The following is a 14,653-nucleotide window of genomic DNA, read 5'->3' as shown; positions in this document are numbered from 1 at the left end:
AACCCCAACCCCAACCCCAACCCCAACCCCAACCCCAACCCCAACCCAACCCCAACCCCAACCCCAACCCCAACCCCAACCCCAACCCCAGCTTTTTATCGACAAATGCAGCAATATACACTCAAATAATCATTCATGGGACAATCCATGCGAAGATTACAACTGCTTGGCTTGACTTTTGATGGCTTGGCATTCAGGATGCTGGGATATTTTGTATATTTCGGAATTTTAGTCTAATGCTCCCTTTTTTGAAGCATATCTATTATCTCGTTAGCAAGACTATAGATTTGAGACGTTAAGAGTTCTTTGAAGTGGAGGCATTTGATTTCTTCGTCGAAGTGGAAATGAAGTTCTTTGAAAAGAGTGCTTGTGGTGATGTTCACCTCTGCTCCTCCTGATTTTCGACTGATTTCCTCCAACAAAAGGAATAAAAACTTGAAGGAAGTAAGTCCTCGCTTCATATTTAGCCGGATCATCGTCTTTAACTGCCAAAACTCGTTCAATTTTCCCCTATCTTATCGTTCATTTGCCAGTAATGTGTTGCAGTTGTCAAGCTATCTCCTAAACTATGGGCTTTGCACCTTTTCAGAGAAGGTTTTGCCGAGAGACCGATTGAATTCTGAAAACTTCACGTACTTTTTGATGAGAAGGGAAAAGAAATTGATGTCATTGGCTACGATTCGGTCTGCGAACTGGCTTGCACAGAGCTGCACATCTGCATTTGCGATTCTGGTGAAGAAAAACTTGAGGAACAACCTTAGGAGTAGCGTCAACTGTAATGTTTGCGATACTTGCGATTAGCTTCCAGTATGGGAATAGCTTTGCATATGCATCCACTTATATGCTCTTTTTGTATCTTCGCACCTCCCCCGCCTTTTCACCCCTACCGAAGAAGATATCGAGGATGGGCTTACAGTTTTGCGGCTGCTACTCTAAAGCTATCCTCAGGAAACCAGTTGGGTGTGAGGAGTAAGGAGGTGAAGTTTTGCAAACAAAGATTACCAATGAGCTCAAATCGCTCCATTTCTCACTATTTTTTGAGAGACTAATTGACGATAGATAAGCAGGAATTACCCCAAATACTCTTCGGACTTTGCTCGCCATCCTGCACCCATTTTTAGATATTCTCCTTCTCGATTTAATTGCTATAGTTACTGCTGAAAAACTTTTCATAGATTTTGATGGTGAATTTTAACAATCTTTCCAAAGTTGTCATCCTAAGGTTTCCATACTTGAGTGCGTTTATCTCTTCTTCGGTAAAATCATTAAGGCACTTGACGTGGGTAGAAGATGAAGCGGCCTCATCTTGATGAGTTCATTGGTTTTTCTATCAATTCGTAAATGAAGAGGTGAATATGGAAAACGTCAGCATGCTGGGTGATATTTGCTCCTCTGCAATGGCTGCGAAGTGATGGGTGGTTGTGGATGATGTCTTCGATTGAAAAAAGTAATTGTAGCTTCCCTGGTAGGCTCGTCTACGTCAAAATATTAATACTTTTGCATGTTGAGGCCTTCACGAATGCTGTCACCACATCAACAGGCATATTGTAAAGTCCTGCCAGTTGACGAAGGATATATAGAAGGACCAGTTGATAGCTCTGCTGTTGTGAAGCAATTTTTCCTTCCCACTTCTAGCTACAAGTCTATGAAAATAGAAGAGCTGCTCCTGATGAGGTTCACAATAGTAGGCTCGTAAAAGCTGCCGGTTAGGAAGTGCAAATGCTCCAAAGAATGCAGCAACTTAATGTTGGCATCTAGGGAAATCACATAAAAGGATTCAAAATCGTTTTATCCCTTAATTCCACCTTAGTTCGTGCGAGCTGCAAACTGAATGAGGCGATTTTTACGTCTTAGAGTATGAACCGAATGAGAGGAGACAGTAACAAGAAGTCAGCAGTCATTATCTTCACCTTTTTGAGGGAATGCAAGAAGCGAATCATATCTTCAGGTGAAAATTTGCTAACCTTTCTGCAGACAATCTAAAGCAGGCCTTCCAATTTCTATGGCTCTTGCTCTTTGGGATTGATCTGCTAAGCTATAGCACTTTCATGAGTAGGTTAACTAGATTTCTGGGAGTAAATGCGAAATGTTTGGCCTTGTGGAGTTTGAAGAGGGCTGCTGCCTTGGTCTCAATCTTGATGAGATGGTTAATTGCCTGCTCTTCCTTGGTTGGACCACTCTCCTGCTATTCCAAGCTTCGTTTCAACATCCCAAGACTGACCTATTCTTCCTGCTTCTTCTCTCTGAGTTTAATATGCTAAGTCAGCGGCACTCTCCTCATTCTTCTTTCTTTTTTCTTCTCCCTCCCTCCATTTTTATTGACCAGGTCAAGCCTGATCACTTTTTTATTATGGTAGAGAGTGCGTGTGATAAGTCCGGCGAGTCGAAGCATTATAATTAATATTCATAATTAAAATATATGGACCCGAGGAGAGGTGACCACAACGACGAGTGGAGGGACCTTTGGAATAGGATCGTACACAACGCTGTCAATCCAATGGTGGGAGGAATCGCTTTTGGAATTGCCTGGCTTGGCACCTTCTACTTCCTCAAGAAAAAAGTTGCATCCTGAACTCATCTTCATCTTTGTTGTATCTTAATATCCATCATAACTTTATTAAAATGCTGAGACATATTTGGACAAAGATTATGATGTTTTCTTTATCATCATAATCCTTGTTATTGATGAGGTGTGCTTGCTTATATTCAATCATGGTATGATCAATTGGAGACGATTTTGCTTGAGCTTCAGCAAGCCACTTCTTGACATTAGCCAATTCCTCAGCTCTAACAGCTTTCAGTGTATCGGCATCAGAATCGGAAGGCTGCTTCAAATCTACGCAGTGACCGCAATTGGGGCATACATAGACCTTGCTGATGATATTCTTTCTGCTCTTCTGGAGACTTGCCCACCTCCAGGGATCCTCATCTCCGTTGGTCATATAGAGGTTGGTGGCTTATAGGGAAAGTCCTCCGAATTCGTTGTTGACGCGGTTCACGAAGGGCCATACGCCAGGTCCGAAGATATCGGCGCACCAGGACTTGTAGAAATCAAGGTCTAGCTGCAGGGAACGCATGGGGTGGTCGGAGAAAGTCTGGAAGTAGCTGAACTCAGTGCAGCTCTGGTAGATCCAGGCGCGAGCTCCTCGGCCGTCCTCACTGAATCTCATCATATTTACATGGCGAAAGTGGCGTTTTTGAGGTAGTAGGCTCCATAGTCGACCGGTGAGACAGTCAGCGCGATGGCTTTGAGGACGTTGAACACTTCCTCTCTCGTTTTTCCTGAAACTGATGCGCAGAATTCCACCTTTTGCTGTACTGGAACTGGAAGACGACCACATCTGCCCAGTAGAAGAGGAATTCCTTGGCGGTGAGCTTCTCTGCCTTGAACTGAGCCTGGAAGTCCAATCTTCCGTCGCCATTGATGATGTCCTCCACGTATTTGTTGACGTCCTGGAGAGCAGCGACACAAGCAGGACCGCTCTTCATGGCGGATTGGTATATTTGCTCATCGAATGCCTTGAAATCCTAAACGGCAAGCACCACTCCGCTTGATCCGATGGCTCCCACAGTCAGATGGGGGTATTTTGATCTAAACCATGAGGACATGGCTCCAGCGTATGAACCGCCAACGGTGATCCAAGGGTGTTTGTCCTTACTCCGTAGAGCTGTTTGGTCTTGATGTAGGTGATGAAGTATGCGAGATCACTAAGTCCCTGCTCCGAAGTGAGGAAGCGTAGATTTTAGAAGCTCATGGAGTCGTTTCCGAAGGGGAGGGACTTGCCGTAGAACCGATGTTCGAGTGCGAAGATGATGCCTTTGGTCTGTCTGGCGATTTCAGCAGTGAAGGAGGTGTTCGATATGCCTCTGCACTCAGCCTCTCCGCAAATGTAGAGGTAGGCTGGCCCTCCAGCAGCGTAATAATCACTGAGAACATAATATCGCTGTTTGAATGTGGCGTGACTGTAGTAATTGAGGTGGTCGATGGGCTGGTCGATCCAATCCTGTACCACTACTGAGGGGGCGGCCATGCGATAGGGGTTATTGTATTCCCAAGTGTGTGTCCATACTGCAAGGGAGAGCAGAAGCACTGTCAATTTTATAGATCCCATAAATAGATTAAATATTAACATCTTCCAATAATAGGGTCAATATTAATTCCACCAAATGCTCGAAAATAACATATGAAGTAATGCCTCAATTGGAGTAGAAGGTAAATTTTTAGAGCTTGTCATATGGAAATATATAAGAAATTAGCAAATTTGCATGATCATATTACGCATGAATGCTAAGCAATAGACCTATGGCCCAATCAAGATCAACGTAATTACACGGTGTAAGTGATTATCTAATATCCATATTCGCTTATGATTGCAAAGTCTAAAAAAGATAAATGCCGATAAATAAATGTTGCGGGTGGGGGATCATTGAACGTAATTGCTGACTACTTGGTAAAACTCATCGAAGCAGAGCCCTTCGTGCGACGAGGTCTACCACTGGACGAAGATGTCGTGGATCATCTCGTTGATCTCGTCCTCGGTGATGGAATCGCGGATCTGCGTGGCGACCGCCTTAAACTCCACGTTGCTCACAAATTGATTGCAATTTGCATCGTAGATGCTGAAGACTTTCTGAATACCGTCTTTGGTCTTGAGGTCGCCCACGTTCGACGTCATAAAACCGATAAAGATGTCCAGAGTGATCGGCTGGTTCAGTTCCACCAGACCGTTGATGAGATTCAGGATAAAGGGATTAGATTTGTCTTTGCCTAACTACTCAAACACTCCTTCAGCTCCGACTGGTCGATTACGCCAGTCCCATTTTCATCCAGGATGTTGAAGGTATTGACCAGCTCTTGATAGTCCTCGGTGAAGAGGCGATCCCGCCAGGAAGGACTGTCCAGTGAGGGGAGGATTGGGCGGAGCCGTATGCGGTTGCAGTTTTGCTCATTTGGGAGATACGACGAATGAAAATAAAATATATGATTCTTCTTTTTCGGTCAATTAATTTATGCAAAAGTTTCTACCACACCCAAACCCACCCATACCCTTTTCAACCAGTCTGGCCGTGCAATGTAGTAATTTTTTATGCGTTTTTTCGATTTTTTGTGATACTGATTTTTTATATTGATACGTAAAGGGAAATAAAAAATAAATGATTCAAACATGGAAAATTGGAAAAAAATTTGCATATGCTTGTGAATGCTTTAAGCTCATTAAGAAAACTAAAATAAGCGTTTTTTGCAAATTAAAGAAAAATTTTATTGGTTGAAAGATGAAGAACATCAACAATATATCACTCATAAGCTTTTACCCCAAAAATAAGAATTAATATATTGTCCCACAATCCAATAAAACTTTATCAACTATAAAACCAGCTAATCCATACCATCCCCGTCTTCCATAATCAAAATCCATCATCAATCATAGAAATCACTTGACGACGTATATCTTGGATTATCCGTTGAGCAAACTGACGTTGAAACTGCCATTGACTGTAATGCAGTCAGTATCGGGCCAGAAATGTTGCAGATCTTCTCTCCGTTGGTAAAGGGATGGTAAGAGATGGTCTTCGTCACAGTCCCAGACACCTTGTTGGTCAAACATACCAAGAACTTGCCTCGAGAAAACAGAAGATCTAGTTGTCAACGTAACGCTATACTTGCCCTTGTGCCCATATTTGGTGCTTTTTTCTAGCGTCGTTGACCTTTGCGAGGAAGCCATACATGTCGAGTTTTTGTCCATATGGTTCCAAAGGATCTCTCTGTTTGCAGGGTCATTTCCACCAGCAAAATATTGCTCAGCTCCGTAATAAACGATAGGGATTCCGATGGAGGTCATGGCCATGACATGGCAACTCTTATGGTGTTTTTTCTTGTCTTCCCATTGCCACTCCAGCTGAGAGTCCTGGCATTATCGTGGTTGTCGCAAAATTGGCAGTGTAGGACAATTTGGTGGAATCGAGCACTTTTGCCCATCGGTGTAGTAGTTTCTAATAGCGTACATGTCCTTCTGGTTGAAGAGGATGTCTCTGATGTTGAAGAAGAAAGGATAGTTAAGGATGGCATCGATTGAACCCACATAACCACCCACGTAGCTCATGGAACCATCGAAGACTTATCCGACTGTGTATACTCCAGATGCTTGAGAGAACTGACTCCAGAACCATTTGGGAACCTCAGGAACTGTATCGATTCTGAGCCATCATGTGGTATTTGTTGACTAGATCTTTAATCCAGCTCAGAAGAGTGGTCCTGACGTAATCGTTTTCCTGCTTGAGATCGGCCAGTTTGGCAAGTCTGCAATTCTCTATCCTGTTCTGGTTGTGAGTTGAGAAGTCTTGCCCTGTGATTTCGCAGTAATCGTGATAGTGGCAGCATCATTGAAGGGCGTATTGACTCCGAAGTTAGTATCAAGGTTGCCCATGTGGTTGCCAACAACATCCACCATGACTAAGATTCCCTTGGCGTGGCAGGCGCTGACAAAGTTGACGAAATCCTGCTCCGATCCGAAGTGATCATTTAATTTGTAGAGATTTCTTCCCCAGTAGCCATGATAGCCTCCATCTCTGTTGTCAATGATTGGAGAAATCCAGATAGCATCGAAGCCCATGCCTAGGATATAGTCTAGGTGGTTGGTGAGTCCCTTATATCCTCCTCCGCAATAGTTTCCTATATGATTTATCACTTACCTAGATTGGAGCATGCGGGTGTGGTTCCATCGTTCCTGGCGAACCGATCAGTGAGCACCTGATATATGGATCTCTTTTTCCACTCATCCTTATTGGCTGCATTGACCAAACCCACCACAACCATCAGGATGATGAAGCAATGTCTAGCCATCATCTTTCTTCAATAAAATATCTATTATTTGTATGTGTTATTTTTGGGGCATTTAGTGTCTTGATGTAAGATGATGATAGGTATGGATAATCACTTAGGGACGTAGATCTTGACCTCTCCATTGAGCAGGTAGATGTTGAAAGAGCCATTGACTGTGATGCAGTCAGTATCGGGCCAGAAGATGTTGCAGATGACCTGTCCGTTGGAGAAGGGATGGTAGGAAATGGTCTTGCTGACACCGCCCGACACCTTGTTGGTCAGAGCCACGAACATCTTTCCTCTTGAGTAGGCAAAGAACTCACCATCAACATATCTCTCCACTTGTGGCTCGGCCCAAATGGCGAATCTCTTACGAGCAGCATTGATCCTGGCGATGAAGATGTACATGTCTGAGTTCCTGTCCATGTTCCTCCAGAGGATCTCACGGCAGGCAGGGTCGTTGCCTCCAGCAAAGTATTGTTCGGCCCGTAGTAGACGATGGGGATACCGATGGAGGTCATGGCCATAGCGTGACAGGCACGGTGGTGTTTCTTCTTGTCCTCCCAGTTTCCGCCCCAGCTGAGGTCCTGGCGTTGTCGTGGTTGTCGCAGAAGTTGGCCATATAGTTGAGTCTGTTGTAGTCGATGTTCTTGCTCCACTCGGTGTAGTAGTTGCGCAGGTTGTACATGTCCTTCTGGTTGAAGAGAGTGTCGCGCACCCAGAAGAAGAAAGCGTAGTTTAGAACAGCATCAAGGGAACCAAGGTAACCGCCGAGATAGCCCATGCCGCCGTCGAAGACCTCACCGACGCAGTAGACGCCAGATGCTGGGAAATTGACTCCAGAACCACTTGGGAACCTCAGGAATTGTGTCGATCCTCAAACCGTCAATGTGGTACTTGTTGACCATGTCCCTAATCCAGCTCAGAAGAGTAGTCCTGACATAGTCATTTTCCTGCTTCAAGTCCGCCATTTGGCCAATCTGCAGTTCTAGATCCTATCCTGGTTGTGGTTGGCGAAATCCTGATCCGAGATCTCGCACCAATCATGGTAGTGGCTGGCATCATTGAAGGGGGTATTCACTCCGAAGTTGGTGTCGAGGTTACCCATGTGGTTGGCAACACGTCCACCATCACCAGGATGTTCCTCTCGTGGCAGGCGCTGACCAGGTCGATGAAGTCCTGCTCCGATCCGAAGTGGTCGTTCAGCTTGTAGAGGTTCCTGCCCCAGTAGCCATGGTAACCGCCGTCCCTGTTGTCGATGATGGGGGAAATCCAATGGCATCGAATCCCATGCCCTGGATGTAGTCGAGATTGTTGATGATTCCCCGTAGCCTCCTCCGCAGTAGTCACCTGAATATCCAAGCGCATACCTAAATTATCGCAGCCATAGTCTGCCCATCATTTCTGGCAAATCTATCAGTGAGTAGCTGATAGATGGACCTCTTGCGCCACTCCTCCCTGTCTGCGCAGTTGACCGCCACCAGGAACAGCAGTAAGATATAGGCCAGTTTCACCAGTCGCATCTCGTAGGATTATTAATAAATTTTACGATCGAATTGGTCGTAAATTTAGGCCATTACGGAGCCATAAATAATAGGATCATCTGAGGTGGAGCGGTTTTAGGGTTTTCTTCGGGAGACTCGGCGGCCTCTGGTTGTAGATGCTGTACATGGTGAGCAAACGAGATGTCAATTTCCTGCTGATGCTTCGCTTCCTCTTCCTCTGGGATGATTTTACTCCTTCTCGACCGTGAAGTAATTGCTGCGGGGAAGCAAGGCCTTGCTGACCTCGCAGTACCGCAGGAGTTTATCTACTTCAGGATGCGCTTGCAAGCCTATCGGTGGTCCTTTTCGTTCATGAGACTCTTCTACATTGTCTTCTGCTTGCACTCGTTGTACTTTCGACGCAAGTATTCGTTGCTGAGCAGCTACTATGCGCTGGGCCGGTCCCTGGGGTCTCTCTGCAGGCAGTGCTTGATCAGGTTGGCGATTTCCTCAGGAGTTTAGGCAGGAAGCGGCGAGCAGGAACCAGATAGGATGTTGGCTTAAGCTCGCCCACGTCTCTTCCCGAAAAGGATGACGAAGGTGACCATTTCGTATAACAGACAGCCGAGAGACCAAATATCGCTCTTGAAGGAGTAAGGCAGTTCCTGCCATATCTCGGGGCTGGTATAGAAAGGAGTGCCGATCTTGGTGCTCGCCATGCCGTCCTTGCTGATCGAACTCACGTTCATATCCCCTATCTTGACCTGTCGCCCACCAGGAAGAAGTTGGCGGCCTTTACGTCCCTGTGGAGGATGTTGGTGCGGTGCAGTCCGCTCAATCCGTTGGCCATCTCCCGCGCATAGCTGCAAAACTCCTCCTCGGTGAAGGGCCGCTTGGCCTTCCTCCTCTGCATCATCAACTGCAGGAAATCGCCGCCCTCCGCGAATTCAGTGACAGGCAGAGGTGCTCTCCTTCGAAAAAGGCCTCCTTGTACGTAATGATGTTGGGATGCGTGAGTCTAGCCAGCAGACGAATCTCGTTGATGCAGCTCACCTTCTCGGAGGGCGTCAGAGCAGACATCTTCACCTTTTTGATGCGTACTGGCGTCCGTCCAACTTCCGCCTGGCCTGGTAGACCACAGAGAAGGAACCGTCACCCACCACTCGAATTATTCAAAGTTATGCATAACTGTATTTTTAAATTGTCAATAATAGACTATAATACTCTCTGCATGGGTGGGGGGGATAGGACAGGATGGGGATATGTGTGTGTGATAAGAAGCAAAGGGATATGTGTGGATATGTGATAGTTGTTCTGGTAAAGATCAGATATAGGTGGCAATTGGATGACTCCAGTACCGTGGCGGACAGCCTTGATCCAATAATACATGAAATCTCCCATGATGAAGAGGTGGATTATCTGCGATGCCATGAACCAGTATCCCACGTACTCCGACAGCAAACTCATCGCCTTCTCCGTGTTCAGCTCAGCGTAGGTGAAGATCCAGAATATTATGAAAAGAATGCGGGAAATGCCCTGAGCAGCCACGAAGTGAGAGTATATGACTCGATATCTCCTTTCTAGATAAGAGAGGGCTACCTTATTGCGGAAAAGAACGAATTGACTGAGGATGGCGAAGGTTTAGAGATACTGGGAAAGGCCCAAAGGTATCTCCGACCAGGGATCGATTGAGGGAGAGTGGAAGAGCACTGCAAGGATGGCAGCAGCCGCAATCAGGTAGTATGATTTCACTGTGTCCAGGTCGTGGTTGTAGCTGGTCTTGAAAGAGACAACGATGCAGTAAAGAATATACCCCGAAAGCAATAGAGCCAAAGCCTCCTGGATCTTGAAGATCAAATTACCAGTAGTATCGTTCGGTAGATATCCCTGCATAATTGGAAGAGTACCTTATAGAAGATGAACAGAACGAAGCGGACCAGGAAGATGAGGGCGTAGCAAATGAAGGTCTCTCTGGAGAGTCCGGTGACGGATCTGCTCTTCCTGATCTTGATGGCGATGAGGGCGAATCCGAAGGTCTGCACCGTTCCCGCGAGGGTGAAGATGACTGAGAATTGGCCGTCGCTGAATACCAGGTAGAGTAAGAGGATGATCACCGCCAGAATCCCCACGAGAGAGCGTCCTCCTTCTTCAAAAATGACATATAAGAATATTATAAACGAACGAAACGTGGCCCTCAACTCGTGGGATATAATACGCCAAAATGCTCGAATTATTATCTGCATAAATGGAAAGAAACCTAAAAGGATATACTACCCATTCCATGCAGGGAGGGTGATTGATAGTAGACAATACCCTTCCCTTGTGCTAAAGATTATAGTCGCATTATTTAAATCAATAAGTTACATATGTCCACCAACCAGGGACCCACTAACTTCAACCAACCGCAGAGTCTCGTCAAATACTCCAACCCCGTCCTCGTCTCCAGCTCCGGCAAGAAACAGGCCAAGGTATCCCTCCCACCACGCAGGACATCAAGATCAATCCTCAAAACCTCACCAATACCTATACCGAAGACATCCTCAACTCCATCCTGCCGCCCAGAGAGTACACCACCGAAAAACAGCAACTCTGGTAACTCACCTCCCATGCAGGATCCAGTCAGTATCCGCCACCCCAGCCACCAAGCAGGATGTGCTTGACCTGCAGGAGAAGCTGGACAAGCGTCTACAGCAGAGGCAGGCCCGCGAGACAGGCATCTGCCCCATCAGGGAGGAACTCTACAGTCAATGCTTCGACGAACTCATCAGACAAATCACTATTAATTGCGCAGAACGCGGCCTCCTGCTCGTCCGAGTCCGTGATTAGATCCGTCAGTACCCCCTATCTACGCAGACCATCCAATCCTACCAAACCCTCTACGAATCTTCGATAGCTTTCGGCATGAGGCGAGCTCTGCAGGCCGAGCAGAAGAAGAAGGACATGGAGAACAAGATCAGTACTCTGAAGGGCAGACGAAGGAACTGGAGGAGCAGGTCCACGACTTGGAGCAGAAGATTGCCGATATGGAGCTGAAGGATAAGGAGCAGCAGGAGACCGACAGGCAGGCCCACAAGAACAATGTGGAGGCACAGAAACGCACCAACCAAATTTTGAAGGAGGAATTGGAAAAATTGCTACAGGGACCACAGGCAGCCGGCAAGAAATGATCACCGTATCTCCATCATATCCGCAATACCCTCACTCCCCTCCCCCTATTTACCGGCTCCTTCCCATCTAACCATCTTCCCCGTTCGATTTGCTTATAGTTTAAAAATACAGTTAGCATGGAGGAGAATAGCGAGATGCTGCTGGACCAGTAGGAGGAGTCGCGTTCGGTGGAAGGCGGGGAACCGTGCTCATCTATTCCTGGGGTCGCAACGAGGACGGAGAACTGGCAGTAGCCAACAACAAAACCGCCAACCTGCCCTCCCCCATCCGCGGGTTCAGAGGCATCGCGGTGGGAGTGGCCTCCGCGCGTACCCACACGGCGATCTACAACGCGGAGAAGCAGATCTACATGAGCGGGTCGCTGCTCTTCGGGAAGATCGGCATTCCGGCGCAGGTCAGCAACTTCCGCGAGTTCCACCTGCAGGAGGCCATGCTGCAGCACCGCATCCGGAAGGTGGCCTGCGGGGACTACCACACGCTGGCGCTCACCGAACAGGGCGCCCTCTTCGCCTGGGGCGGCAGCCTCTGGGACAAGACCGGCAGCAAGGGCAAGGGCATCCACCGCTTCGACGCCAGGGACTTCGGAAACGAGCCATTTTGGATATCGCATGTGGGGATTTCCACAGTTTGGCACTGAATGCAGCCGGACAGGTGTACAGCTGGGGAGGAGGCGGGCAGAATAAAAACAAGGGGCAGCTCGGCCACTCCAACAAAAGGACCTATCGAAACCGGAACTTATCCAGTTCTTCAAGCAGAAAAAAGTGGCAAAAATAGCATGTGGAGATTACCACACCATGATACTCACGCGGGATGAAGAATTGTATGCGTTCGGAGAGGGAAATTATGGACAACTAGGAACTGGAGGGAAGGAGGATTCGGCTACTCCACGAAAAGTAGTACTGAACTTCCAGTGGGCCTGTAGGACTACTTCGGCTCTGGCTAAAAGCGCAGACGAAAGTATAGCAACTGGCTCTGGGAGGCAAGCATTCGCTGATCCTGACCAACAAGGGCCACATATACGCTTGCGGATACTGCTCGCAGGGCCAACTGGGCGTCGGCGCAACTGAGAACCGATACGAGCCAATCCTGGTGGAATCCATGCTGGGGAAGCGGGTGACCATGGTGGCTGCGGGCGCCAACCACTCCCTCTGCCTCACCGACCAGAACAACGTCTACAGCTGCGGCTACAACGCCAAGGGACAGCTGGGACTCGGAGACGAGAAAAGCGTAACCGTGTGGACGCACGTCACTGCCCTACAGGGCAAGAGAACCGCCAAGATATTCGCAGGCGGAGACCACTCCTGGGCCATCCTAGGTATAAACAGTATCACATAGACGAGTTCGATCCGAGCATTCGCGACTATGAGCCGCCCTCCCCCATCAAGCTCAGCATCGACGTCTCCTTCCCCGCCAGAGAAAACAAGGAGCCAGTCTAGCCAGTGATCGCAGAAATGAGCACCAGCAAGAAGCTGGAACTCATCCTCACTGAGGTGGAACTGAGCCACCGCTTCGTGCATTTCTAGTTCAGGGACAAACTGGTGAAGAACTGCAAGAACATGGTCGACTCCTACATCGAAGCCGTCCGCAAGGCCGAAGGAGACAGTCTCAAGTTCTGCAAGTTCAGCCAAGACGGTGAGGTCTACGATGGACAGGGGCAGCTCACCATCCCCGGCAACCCCGCGGCATGACTATCATGATGGTCTCCGAGCTGCCACCCGAGGCGAACGAGTACCTGAACTGCTAGGGCGCGCGGACCAAGATCGCGATCGGGGAGATAATGATGATGGACAGCGCCATGCTGAAGGTGGAGGGCAAGATCCCCACCCACAACTTCTGGTTCTTCAAGTTTGCGACCATGTTCGAGGCCGAACTCAAGCAGGCCAGGTTCGTAGAGCTCAGGCCCAAGCGCCATTGATTTTTAGAGTCCTCTCATTTTACCTTAGCGTGGGAATATGGTATTGCTTCATGGATTTATTGGTGGGCGAACCTCTGTAATGGGGTGTGGTGGGATTATATTTATAATTATGGGTAGTGGAGCAGTGCCACCCAAGGAACCGCTTTAGAGGCTGCAAATTGAAAGATCGATGGATAGGAGCAAGGGCAACAGTCCGAGGAAGGAGAGCAGGAGCAATTCTTCGAGGGTTTACCTGCCGGATATCTATACGCTGATCGATTTGCCAGAGGTGGAGAAGAAGGCGGAGGCCGGCAAGATGATCAAGATTAAAACTGCGAAAAAGATATCGTATAGTCCCTATGAGCAAATCCTACCCCCTACGCCCGCCAAGAAATGATTTTTCATATTATCCACTTGCATGATAGCCAAATAAAATCCCAAATTATAAGAAAAAAAGTACTTTGAGTTTTATGGCGTTTCAACTCTCTACTTTGTTCGTATCCATATTCCTTGGGCCAGATTTCACCATAATGACCTTTTAAGGTTGCTACTATTCTGGATTTGGCTTAGTAATATTCTGGAAGATTTATAGGGATTCGGAGACAATTAGGTTATATATATCCAACGTTCTTCTCGAATTAAACTATAAAAATGTTAAAGATCCTTTTCTTGGCTTTCCTTTTGCTCACAAGCCCAGTCCATACCAGGGACATCGTTAGCAGCATCATCGACGCTAAGGATGCCAGCGTCAAACTGCTCAGCGACCATGGGTCCAAATTCCTGAACGGACTTAAGATGTTGGGAGTGGTGGGAGCCGCCTATGTTGGCATCAAGGAAACCCATGCGTTCCTAACAGGCCCTCAAACTGAGGTGAAGATCCTGAACAGAATGAAATGGCACACTCTTGATCGGCCAGCCTACCATTTAGGCAGCGGGTAATGCTCATCCTTGTGCCCAGTTATTCTCAGCTAAACCGAAGGCTCATGCAAATTCTCCAGCTCTTTCCCCTACATCTCCATAGGCGGAGTGCTCGTATATAAGATTCAGAATGATAGATATAAGACCCTAGTCCCCGAGCAGCTGGTCGTCTATTTCTAGAATCCCAGAATGAGGAACAACAAGTTTTGCGTCTTTCTCATGCGAGAAGTAGATGAGAATACAATACTCAAAGAAATACAAGAGGGAAATAGACCGGAGTGCAAGATGGTAGAGATTCAAGGCAACATCCAGCAAAGGATTGAGGTGGAAAGCAAGACAGCCCTCGTCTATGCCACCATGAGTAGCATC

The 14,653-nt window shown here is 47.4% G+C and overlaps 2 protein-coding genes and 1 pseudogene across 2 annotated transcripts; 1 reads left to right on the top strand and 2 right to left on the bottom strand.

The window, feature by feature from the left end:
• Positions 1–6,177: 6,177 nt before the first annotated feature.
• Positions 6,178–6,841, bottom strand: LOC116245271 (alpha-amylase-like). The gene is given in 3 exon segments (XM_031616907.1): positions 6,178–6,374; positions 6,377–6,698; positions 6,701–6,841. Coding segments are annotated over 3 exon segments (660 nt in total).
• Positions 6,842–7,337: 496 nt separating this feature from the next.
• On the bottom strand, positions 7,338–8,343 carry LOC116245270 (alpha-amylase-like; annotated as a pseudogene).
• Positions 8,344–8,895: 552 nt separating this feature from the next.
• On the top strand, positions 8,896–11,471 carry LOC116245269 (uncharacterized). Its single transcript, XM_031616906.1, is given in 6 exon segments — positions 8,896–8,904; positions 9,083–9,267; positions 9,633–9,861; positions 10,751–10,915; positions 10,918–11,269; positions 11,272–11,471. Coding segments are annotated over 6 exon segments (1,140 nt in total).
• The last annotated feature ends 3,182 nt before the right edge of the window (positions 11,472–14,653 follow it).

This window comes from Nymphaea colorata, unplaced genomic scaffold (assembly GCF_008831285.2).
Source record: "Nymphaea colorata isolate Beijing-Zhang1983 unplaced genomic scaffold, ASM883128v2 scaffold0604, whole genome shotgun sequence".
In the NCBI taxonomy this organism is placed as follows: domain Eukaryota; kingdom Viridiplantae; phylum Streptophyta; class Magnoliopsida; order Nymphaeales; family Nymphaeaceae; genus Nymphaea; species Nymphaea colorata.
This window is presented reverse-complemented; position numbering and strand designations above follow the sequence as displayed.